Source organism: Squalius cephalus, assembly GCF_949319135.1.
Source record: "Squalius cephalus genome assembly, chromosome: 7".
In the NCBI taxonomy this organism is placed as follows: Eukaryota; Metazoa; Chordata; class Actinopteri; order Cypriniformes; family Leuciscidae; genus Squalius; species Squalius cephalus.
This window is the reverse complement of record NC_137128.1, coordinates 20,798,465-20,810,847: the sequence shown is the minus strand read 5'-3', so window position 1 is coordinate 20,810,847 and position 12,383 is coordinate 20,798,465. Positions and strand designations below refer to the sequence as shown.

At 36.2% G+C, this 12,383-nt stretch overlaps 1 protein-coding gene across 5 annotated transcripts in view; it reads left to right on the top strand.

The window, feature by feature from the left end:
- The first annotated feature begins 3,163 nt into the window (after window positions 1-3,163).
- Window positions 3,164-12,383, top strand: part of prkag2b (protein kinase, AMP-activated, gamma 2 non-catalytic subunit b) — a 34,686-nt gene continuing 25,466 nt past the window's right edge. For 2 of the 5 annotated variants that reach the window (XR_013821664.1, XM_079875445.1), the window contains exons 1-3: window positions 3,165-3,549; window positions 8,633-8,704; window positions 10,621-10,867. Coding sequence is in view for 1 of the 5 variants with exons in the window: in XM_079875445.1 (XP_079731571.1) it covers window positions 3,463-3,549; window positions 8,633-8,704; window positions 10,621-10,867 (406 nt within the window). In the remaining 4 variants the exon portion in view is untranslated. Of the gene's footprint in view, window positions 3,550-8,632; window positions 8,705-10,620; window positions 10,868-12,383 lie in introns of those variants that run through there. The other 3 variants (XR_013821665.1, XM_079875446.1, XR_013821663.1) reach the window with 2 other exon arrangements.

The window sequence follows — 12,383 nt, the reverse complement described above, 5'->3', positions numbered from 1 at the left end:
GAAAATAACTGCAATGAAGGAGGGAAGAAAATATAAAACATAACTGGGCTATACAGTTATGGTAACACTGTGGCCAATAAAAAACCTCAAAAGTGCTACAGCTGACTTTAAATGTCCATAAGATTTTATGATGTCTACATGTTTTTGTCACGATTACTTGTGTCTTAATATTATTAACATATTTGGGGAAGTTGTTATACCCTGTGTGAGCAAAGTCAGTAAGTTTTAGTCCAATACAATTACATTAACTAGCATTTTCTGGGGAAATAAAATCCTCTCCGGGTCAAAATGACCCGAACACAATGACCGGGACACACAACGACCGAAACCGAAGTTTCAGGACAAATTATATTCATTTGAAATTCAAATCTACACTTGATGATGTTGCATGGCTTTCCTGAAAGAGAACACTGCGTAGGGACCCTGAATCAGAACATGACTTGCGTCTATGAATAGGATTGAGAGAGAGACGAAGAGTGGAAACTTGAGCCTGTTGACACTCAATTTTACACGACTGGCTGCAGAATATCAAATGAACTACACATCAACACAACCACAGCGCTCTGAAGGGCAATATTGCATAATGATGAACTAGAAGAAATGATCACTCTGTGGGATATGAAACATTAGAGTCATCGTCCGAGCGCACTAAATTCAGTTTGCTCTATTGGATCCATAATGAAGATCGAATTGACTTATCAATCTAGCATATCTTCAGACACATGAAAACAATGCAGAAATGTAATAATTATCAAACTGATTTTAGCACCTAAAGTGCGATGTGATGTTTTAAAGCAATTTTTGTATTGCAATCTAAACAATCCCTTCAACTCACAATACTGTATCTGCTTCCAGGTATTAAACCTGGCAGAGAATCCATAATGACACAGGAGTCATTAGGTCTGTTGATTGCTCTACAGAGTCCTATTACAGCCAAGCTATATGAGTCCATTTTGCAAGACCAGCTGCACCCCATATTCAAACACTGCTCCATTATGATGATCCCGTATTCCAGGATGATAATGTCTTCACACACACTGCTACACAAATACAAACGCCAGGATGAAATCAGACACCTCCGAAGGCCTCCCGAATCACCAGATCTAAACATTAATAAATCTGAGGAAGCGCTGAGCAGATGTTCAGCCTCTATGTAGCTATTCAAATGCAATATTTTTAAGTTTATGTAAAATACTAAAAGCACTGAGTGTTTTACTGCAAAATTGCCTTTTATTATGCATGTAGACTCCATAGATCTATAAAACTACTACTGAGTCTCACCACAAAACAAATTGAGTTTACATAATCTAATAATATCTTGTTTACCATTCCAGCTTTATTTTAGTGTAGTTTTATGAAGAAATCTCTTTGATTCAGTGGCCCCAAAAAGTATTAGGCTGTTTAAGTCTTTAAAATGCATGCTTTTTTCCATTTCCTTTCCATATCGTTTGGTGTTTCACAAAAGAAATTGTGTTAGATAGATGATGAAACAAAAGATATACTGAGTGATGTATAATTTGTTTGCAAAATAAGCCAATTGTAGGGTCTCTGTAACAAGTGCTCCCATCAAATAGCTTTTACATGTACTAAGACCACTAATATTTTCGCTAAGAAAGGGAAGTGGAATGTGGGTAATATGTTGTTTGCACACATTCAATACTAAATAAAGTTGTTGATTTAGGGTACAATACAGTAGCGCCCCCTAGAGACTGTATTATGCAACTCCACTGACTGTTCTATAAAACGTTGAACTACAGACATTGTTCATATTTGAAGACCAGATTTGGTACCTATTAATTAAGCCTAAAATTTGCGTTAGCATCGGTAATGGGGTAAGTGGAGCATGTGAACTACTTTGTCACAAATCAAATACATTTAATAACAAATGTGATACGCTTATTGAATTTTCTCCTATTATCTTTGCCTTGACATGATAAGTAGGATAACATGATAAGTAGGATAAGACTGGTTTATGGATATGGGTCTTGCTAGAGAATCATTTGGTTTCAGTCAGGCTTCAGTTCTACTAAACTATGGCAACATGTAACATTTAATCCTTAAAATGTACTAGTATCTATTTTCATGCTAGTACTTATTTTGTAGACACTAGTGTAGCTTTTTTTTTTCTTTTTTTTGAGTGTAGCTATTATTTCGGGTGCTCCTGATGGTACATGCCTGCTAGTAAATATAGGCTATCTAATAAATAAGTACCAATTTAATAGGCATTAGTATCTAATGAACAAGTAGGCTGCCTAGGCTACTATGTCTATTTAATAGGTACTGTAGGCCAACTAGTATCTAATCAATGAGTACCAGTATCTAATAGGCCAATTAAGAACTAATAAGTAGTAGGCTAGTATCTTTTAAAAGGGTAGCCTACAAGCACCTAAAGAATAAGCTTTAGTATCTATAGCTAAAGAATATGCACTATTAGCTAATGAAAAGTACTAGTATGGAATAGATAGGCCTAGCCTATCTACAAAATAAAAATAAGTAGTAGCTTGAAAATAAAGTAGCTACGTTTTAAGGATTAAATGTTAAAACTGCTTGCCATAACTAAACAGCCTGCATGCAGATAGCACACATATACGTCTGCAAGATGTCTGTTAAAGATCACTTCATCTGGAAAGCATCTGCTGTTTACTAACATCTAAGACATCTTTAAGATGTCAGCTTTACATTCATTTCCCATAAACATGTTAATACATTATTTTTAATGGTCACCAAAACTATTGGTTACCATAACAACAATCTTCAAAATATCTAAGAAAGTCATACAGGTTCGAAGCGACCTGGGTGAGCCTAAATTATGACAGATTTTGCACCTTTCTTGAACTAGCTCTTTAAGAATGATGGGTGTGCGGTAACGACCAGACGACGTTTTTCATCCCTTTATTTTGGTTATTTATAATATAGGCTAGGCATAATATAAAAATAGGCTACAAATACATACGCTTGAATTAATACTTAATTCTTTGTAAAGATTTAATAATGTTGTCACGACTGTCAAAATTTGAATGAATGGATGAATGGAAAGTGACAGTCAGTGGAACTCGGTCAGCTGACACCAGTTTCACACTCGCTCAGGCAGATGAACTTCTGAGAGAAAGTCTAACTGAGGTAAATAAAACTATATTCTTTGTAACAGTGTATTCTGCTACAACTTTACAGCACTTCACCATGCAGTGGAAGGGTGTGCGCAGCTCCGGGCGAATCGCGTGCTCGGTGCGGGAATCGAACCCATGACAGAAGCGGAGTTGAATGCGGATGTCCTCCACGGCGCGCTGACACTGATAAGGAACTGGAGTGTCGGGATGTGCTCGCTTTAAGTCAGACGAGCTTCTGCTGAATCTCCACATTACGGACGACGACTTAGGCTGATCGGTAAACTGGAGTGAATCAATTCGCGAGTGGAGAGCGTTTCCCCCTTCACATTAAGAGAAGAATTATAACTGCGGAAAAATGGGAAGTACAGTGATGGACTCCAAGAAAAAGGATTGTACTAAGAAATCCTCAAAGAAAAAGCGATCTCTGCACCTAAACATGCCAGTGAGTTTATTTTCGCATGTAACGTTTCCTTTAGGCTACTGCTTCTTAATGTGTCGACAATTCCGCGTGAGTGTTGCGTATGGCGCCTGGAACTGTCTTTAAAATAGGCTAACTGTTACAGTATGTGATCTCATTGTTTACATTTAAACGTTCTGATGCAATTTTGGAATGCTAGATGTTCTATTTTCAGAACGTCTTTATGTTACATGTTGTCTAATAAGTTATTGCAACTTATTGAGCTAACATTTCAGTCGATGTGTTTAGATTTGCTTTATTAGGTAGCCTACTCCTGCGCTATTTATCTAATTACAATCGTGCGAAAAGTATTTGGTACGAAATCACTTCTGCTTGAGCTATCAGAGCTGTCAAAACATGAGTTGCAAGGAACCTCCCCCGCCCCGATGCGAACGCGTGTTGCAAACATGAACGCGTGTGTTGAACAGGCCTAACGTTACGTTTGTTTGCGTACGATAACAAAACAGAGCGCGCGCACTAGTGTATTGCTAACGTTTTCAAGAGTATTTCCCGAAATATACGCTTGAAATTTTACTGTACATGGTTTGGTACGTCATGCTGTTCCATGAGCCTGGCTGTTTAGAAAGCTGAAGGAGGAAGTCAGGAGGGAAACAGCTGTAAGAGAGCCGTGACTCATCATAGCGTTACATCTCTCTCTTTCTCTCTCTTTCTCTCTCTCTCTCTCTCTCTCTCTCTCTCTAATTCACATCGCGAAGACCAGATCTGTATATTATTCCTTTATGGAAAGGCCATCTACTCAAAACAAAGATAAGGGAAAATGATGATATTCTGTCTTTCTTGGAGACATTAAGTAAGTTTAGTACTGAAGCCATGTCACCTTGCGTTCTTTATCCAAGTGATTTCTCATAGCATGCTTTGTAGACCCCTCTCAGGTTTTCAAAGGTATGCAACATCATCTAGTCCACTGCTTAAAAGAACGTTTAAAGAATATACACAGCTCTTTTCCAAGATTTTTCTTAGTGATTAGTGAAAAAACCTGTTTGAACAAGTAGGCCTATGTTATGCTTGGTCATGACGCATGAGAGAATCAATGGCCTTTTGGCTTCAATGATGTCAAACCTGTAATGCTGACGCACCTTTTTTTTTTTTAAATGAATTCAAACACAAATGAAATATTCAACAGAGAGAATACTGTTAGTGTCTTATGTAATTTTCTTTCTGTTCCTCGCACAAAGCTGTAGTATAGCTTTGGTATAGCTTAAGGATATAAACCGAAGATCTATGGACTATGCACGTATGCATTTAAGAAATATATAGGGTGAAATTCCATTTCATGACAACTTTAAAGGAGAACTCCGGTCAATTTTAACATTGAGCTCATTTTTTTGTACATTTGGAGTGCTGTCAATACAGAGAACAACGACAAAAATAGGTGTTGCCTACACCGTGTTATCCTCTTTTTAAAATTTGCACCCTGTTGACTTCAATGGGGCAAGTTTTAAACCTGCTTTTAGCCTCTTAACATCCTTGATGTGTCATTACAAGTGCACAGGTCATGTGAGTGATTCCTTCAGAGTGAACGCGGGTGAATCTGACTGCAGTAGATGTGAAAGATATGAATAAAAATGATGTTTATTCAGCCAGCGCACATACCTGTATTTACATCCTGTTTTCGGTCGAAGTCCATAGTAATCGATTGTCGAGTTCACGCGCATGATCATAGGTACTAAACCAATGCGCGTGAACTCGACAATCGATTACTATGGACTTTGACCGAAAACAGGATGTAAATACAGGTATGAGCGCTGGCTAAATAAATATAAATAAATATAATAGTCAACAGGGTGCAAATTTTAAAAAGAGGATAACACGGTGTAGGCAACACCGATTTTTGTCGTTGTTCTCTGTACTGACAGCACTCCAAATTTACAAAAAAATGAGCTCAATGTTAAAATTGACCGGAGTTCTCCTTTAAGCTTATCCTTTTTTGTTTCACAGAATAAATTACAGCACACAGGTTTGGTACAACATGCGCAGGAGTAAATACTGATAGAGGTGATTTGTAAATGAATTGTTCCTTTAAAATGGCCTACTCTTTTTTGCTGTGTATCTGAACCTGTGTATCTGAACCTGTGTATCTGAACACTCTGCAAAAAGCTGCAAAAAACGTTCCTCTTCCAGTGCTGCAGAATGGCTAAAGTTCTCTGTTTCTCATTAGAAAAACACCCATTATGCGAGACTAGTCTCTCTTTTGTAAATATCATATCATGTAGGTCTTAAATGTTTGTTTGTGGTCCATAAAGCAAAGGTCTTCTTTTGGCGCCTTCCAAAGCTATCAAATGATAATATGAACAAAAAAAGCCACCTGCTCTACCTTACAGTTTATCTACAGTTTCATGTTTAGTTTCGGTTCAGGAAAAATAGGTTAAACACGCTTTTCCGATAGATTAGCACGCTGATCATTTATTTTTCTAGAAACAACACATTTTAAAATTATATTCCTGTACCTGTACTGTAGCCTAAAGATCACTTCATGTTTGTATATCATGAAAAGTCCCTTTGGGAAAAACATACTGTAGCTCTTTTGTTTGTTTGTTTGTTTTTACAATAATGACCACTGCGTTAAGATGTGGGATTTCCATTTATTCATCTGCCTCTATATTCATAACATCTCTGTCCATATGAGAGGTGTGTCCTGGCTCTGCTCATAAAGGACTCTCTGTTCAAATGCTGCAGTTTGGGACCGGGTTGGAAATTAAGACATCTAAAATCTTGGCCTTAAGACAAAATCATAAAATCCCTGGCACCCGAATAAAAACATTTGTAACTTCGCTCATTAATGAATAACCTTAAATAGAACGCTTCAGACATAGTCTGGAATGTAATATTTTGGCATTGTCAGAGGTGTATTTTGACTATGATTGCTACAGTGGTAGCGTTTGGTAGATTGGTTCTGGTCATTGTCTGTGAAGACTAAATTCCTACCTGTCAGCGGTTGCTATGTTTATTTGTGGGAGGCTACTTGTTAATACAACTTGTTGAGGATAGCAAGCAATAGCAACCATCTTTGCATCATGTCAAAAAATGGATTAGTCGAACATTTCATCATTTGGTGCAATAGTGTTCTGCTATTCCAGTATATTCATTATGTAAATAAAATACACATCTTTCATAGATGACATGTTAAGCGCTGCAGTAAAGGAAGTAGTTTATCAATGCAATGTCAGAAAGTGAAATTTAGGTACTTTAGCAGAACAATATAGTTACAATAGTTTCTAATTTTTATTTTAAAAATGTCAGTATGCATTAAGAGGTTTGGTCTGGACTAGTTGGTTAAACTAGTTGGACAGGAGTAGCAAGTATTGTGAACTGATAATGAATTTAATAAATTGAGCATGTAAATGCATCATCGTGTGCTTTCATTCAACTTAGCCTTGGCAACTTTTGGCAAGTTGGAGGACCTGAGGTAAACAAAGGGTGTAGTGTAACTCACTGCTGAGTCAAGGTTATTAACAGTGTTGGGGAAAGTTACTTTTAAAAGTAATGCATTACAATATTGAGTTACTACCTAAAAAACGAATTGCGTTACTTACTGTAGTTACTTTGTATTAATGCTTTACGTCACTTTTTCTCATCTGGGCTGGGCTTGCTTCTTTGTTTTTTTAATGACAAAACATATTTGGCAAATGTACATGCCCTTTCACACCAAAAGTTGAAATGAATAAGCCTCAGGATGAAGGATTCAAATTCACGCCTGTACAGTAGAGGACACAGCTCAAACAAACCTTTCAGCTGTGCTGCCATTCTGGATCGCAGAAGAATAGGATGCCAGAGAAAAAAGTTCAACACTCAAGTAATAAAAACTAATGAATGGAACACAAATGTGATCATTTTTGCTTATTAGTATGGTTGAATTGGATCATAGAGGTTGGCAGCAAAGACATTGGTTAATAAAGTGAGATTAAATACATAAAGTATATTTGTGTTATTTAGCATATTTAATCATTGCGGGTTTGCGTGATGTTCAGAGTTTGCATTTCACTGTTTTATTCATTTTGAGGAATACATTTGTGCAAGTGAGATGAGTAAATGCATGCTTACATTTAGTCTAAAAGTACATGTTTTTTTTTAATTACACACACACAACACCTCTGCATCTTACTCCTGATTTCTCTCAACATGCGGACAGGAGAGCTGTCAGTCAATAAATGGGAAATCAAAGTAAGTTGTATTACTTATTTGAAAAAGTAATTCAGATATTTTCTTGTAAATTTAAAAGTAATGCGTTACTTTAGTTACTTAAAAAAAGCAATCTGATTATGTTACTCACATTACTTTCTTGTAATACGTTACCCCCACCGATGGTTATTTCAGCCAAATACTTAGCTTAGTTACTTTAGTACTTTTATATGCTATTGTGAATTTGAATGAGTGTTGCTTTTTGTGTGCAAAACTATTTGCATTTATTTTTTCTCAGTCTTCCGAGTTACCTTACTTTTACTAAATCATTCTTGGTATGAATCATAATACATCTTTGTGTACATTGTTTGAAACGCATTAGGTCATTCTTTTGTGGAAGTGAAACATCTAAAAACCAATTGTGTTTGAGCTACGCTTTGTTCGGTGTCTATCCTTTTAAGAATGGTGAATAAATGTTGAACAGTTGCCTAAAACATGTCTAAACTTTGACATTTTTTTCAAGCCCAACAAAAAGGCATCTTGCTACAAAACCAACCAATGTTTGATCCTGTTCCCAGTCTGCCTTCATTGAATAAAAGATTAGAGAGTCCATTTGGTCTTTCTTTATGAGTATAAGAAATGTCTGGCAGAGCAATGTATGCTTGCCGAGCGTCTCACTTACATAGTGATAAATCATATCTTAAATGGCTGTTTAGACCCAATATTGTACATTATTTAACATCGTCTGCTTAAAGAATAATGAGGTTGGCGATTGCAAAATCACATTGATTCTGTTAAGCTTCATTCATTGTTTCTTCATTCATTCACTATTTTCTGAAGTCATTGATTTTTTTCTCTTTAAAAGACCATGTTTTGAGTCATATGGTTTGGCTTTTATCGCTAACTCTGATGTTTTGTATTTTAACAGGATTTGAGCACATTGGAATCCTCTCTTATGGACGGGGAGACTGACAGATCAGGAAAAGATGAAATACAAAAGGTAAAATACACAAACCAGTTTTTGTCCATGTAGAGCGTTCCAAATCATTAATTTCAGCATGCTGCCTTACTGTATAAAGCTGCTGTATGTAGAGAGTAGAGAGCAAAACTAGGTCACTAGGTTTTGGAACAGAGCCTTTGCATGTGCGATTTGAAGGAATTATATGTGGATTGTTACATGATGAGTTATATTACACATAAATAGTTACTGACTTGTCCAAACATATTCTTTGTTGGTAAAAAAAATTAATTAAAAACCAGATTGTGCCAGTGCTGCCCATACTAGTTTTGTTGCTAGATTGGCATAGAAAGGTTGGGCTGATACGTTAGGGAAACCTGCTCATGAATAAAAAGCGAGGCAAACTTTCTTTTCACATGCTGTTCTTTCAATTGCATACTCAACAATTGAAATGCTGTCTCTACGTCTATGGGTATGGATGATGATTTTGCAGAGTAAGGGAAAAAACTATGCCAGCACTTAAATGTGCCAGAATTACTAAGTGAAGTATATACAGTAAATAAGTATTTGTAATATGTCAGAGTTAAATGGTCATGCCATGCACAAGTAGTTTTGCATTATTTAGCACCATATTACTGCTAACTCTAATGGCTTTTATATTTATTTACTTATTTATTTATTTTAAAATGATTGACCCAGCCTTGGACGTTTTCACGTTTTCTTATTTTAATTGCAGCATCTAATATTTATATCTCACCCACTCAGAGCTAAGCTTTAAGGTGACGCCTACCCTTCCCCTTGTAATCAAAGGCCAAGCAAAGCTGGGCCAATGAAAACAGCCTGTGAAGCAACCGCAGCCTAGTGAATGGGCACATTAGCAAATAAACAATCTAAGTGTTTGCCAAAGAGTTGAAGGTCAGTACTTTGAAATACTAACTATTTAGGGCACTAGACGCACTGCTGGCTTAACTTGAAACTGATTGTTCATTGTGCAATGAGGTTTGAGAAAACATGCTTGCTTTCAGGTTGCCTTTGTGTACTAAGATCAGCCACTTTGAAATAGTTAATATACTGATATTTGCATAGTTTTTTGTTTTGTTTTTACTTTCTTAATTCTCACAAAATTGTAAATGTGTATAAATACTGAAATGCAAATATATCATTTTATGAGAAATGATATATTAAGAAAGTAAGTTCAAATTAAGAAAGTAAAAACAAAACAAAAAACTATGCAAATATCAGTGTCTGATCTTAGTACACAAAGGCAACCTGAAGTATTGTATAGTTAATTTATTAACTATACTTTGGCAACTCAACAAATCTTTTATTAAGTTGCCAAAGGATAGTTAATAAATTAATCTATAGTTAATAAGTCAGTACACTTAATATTCCAAGATTGTTTTGAAGCCTTGATGTGACTTGAAGCCTTGAAGTAACTACACTATCTCGTCTCCAATTCTTGTTGAAAATATTTCTCCTTCAGCGTGTGTTGTGCAATGTTTTGGCTTTGTCTTGCTATTTTCAAGTAGTATGCTGATGTAGTGACATTCTCATCCTGTTTCACCCTGGTATCATCACATCATTGCATTGAAGCACTTCATTCTCGCTTCAACTTCATGGCAAAGCTCTCTGTTCCTGCCTGATTCAAAAGTCTCAAACTTCAAAACTACTGGGCAGATACAGCTGATGTTTCAGGAGATTCCATATCGATTGTCCGTTATTGAGCTGGAGATACCATGTTTTATACAAAATGAAGTGTGGAATGTTGGACACTTCATGCACTCAATTGTCACAGCTTTCCTTACGTAGCAGAAGCGGAGGGAGGGGGAAGTATAATATAAGTATAAAGTGTATAGTGTATATTGCGTCATTTGGGACATAACTACAATCTATTTTCTCTTAGAACTTCAATAACTCAAAAAGTTCATTTAATGAAAATATTTACTTTTGTCCCACAGGGTTACAGAAGTGACTCAGCTAGCCCATGTTTGAGGTCTCCTGCCAGTCAGCCCTGTACCCCAGTTTCAGCTCCCATTTTTCCCAGGACCAGTTCAGGATCTCCTAAAACCCTCTTCCCACGACCACTATCTTCTCACCAGGACTCACCTCCCAAATCTCCCCGCCGTCTCAGTTTCAGTGGTATCTTCCGCTCCTCGTCCAGCTCAGCCCCTGCCAGCATCAAGCTCTTCTCCAGATCTAGAAAAAGTGAGACACAAGTCTATCATGTATTCATATTCTTTTCCATTAATAGAAAATACTGCATATTCCAGGCTTGGTGATTAATAAAATGGTTAATGCAGTATAATATCCTGGCCCTGTTTTTAGGTTGTTTTATTATTTAGCTGATGAACTTAGCTTTACCTGAGCCAATTATATTATTCAAAATGATTGCACAGTCATATATACTGTAGTCACTACCTTACAATAGTTTTTTATCTTGCGTTGTGTATTTTAAGATGACAAGAATGCTGTATTGAGTAGGGTTGGATTTTAATGATTCTGATTCCAAATCTGCTTATCGATTCCTATTCCTAATTTCGATTCCAAGAAGGTTTTACAATTCCATTTCCAATTATAAGTATATATCGTTCATAGATATCAAGTCTTATTGCAAAACATTTCATTGTGGCTAAATACTGTGCCATGAACAAAAATCAACAGGTTAAAGAACACTTACACAAGGATTTAAAAATACCATAGCAAAAACAACTAGCCTAACTAATATCAATTTCAAGCATTATTAAAGGCAAGTAAGCACTCAGTAATTAAAAGAGAACAAATAAGCAATCGCACAAATAAATACAATATACTGTTACACATGCCTTTTCTTTGTCAACTGTGTACGTTCACTTAAGACATAACCGACTGTGTTTACAAGAATATTTTAACATATTTTTGTGCATGTTTGTCCGTTCAAGTGTATAAAGGGAAGAGAACTCAGTTCAGTATCGTGGACTATTCAGTATTAGAGGCGGCTTTCTGTGCGCACGTTCGAAGTTTAATTTTTATAACAAGTATCCGATTCCTGACCGATTTTCAATTCCCAACCTTAGTATTGACCAATCAGTATCCAGGACCAGAACTATCCATTTTATAAATACAAATTGTTATCTATTTTATTTATATTATTCTTTCCCTCATAAAACATATCAAATTATGGCCATCAGGAGTTGAAGCACTGTATGAAGTATTTAGGTCGCAAGTGAGAGTAAATGTATTCATGTAAGTGATCTGATGCTCACTGCAGTCTCAGCTGTCTCCATGAGCATATCAAAGCATGCTGTAGATCAAGACCAAAACAGGTTACACTTTATTTCAATGGTCCACTTTACACATTCTACTAACTAAGAGTAGTAAGTTCTAGTAACTTTGCAACTCCATTCAACTGCCAGAGTATTAGTGGACTGTCAGCTTAATATCTGCTAATATGTTATTTTGATGCTCTGCGACCATTCTACTCATAAGTAACTTTGCAACTACATGTCAACTTATTCTACTAACCTGAACCCTAACCTAACAGTCTACTACAGTCTACTAATACTCTAATTAGAGTTAGTTGACAATCATGTAGTTTACACATTACTTATAGTTTGTAGAATATCTCAAGTGGACCATCAAAATAAAGTGTAACCCACAAACAAAACCAGCATGGTAAGAATTCAAACATTAACTTCCTCAATTTGTCGGTTTTCTCTGTATACTGATCACAGAGCTGTTTTTG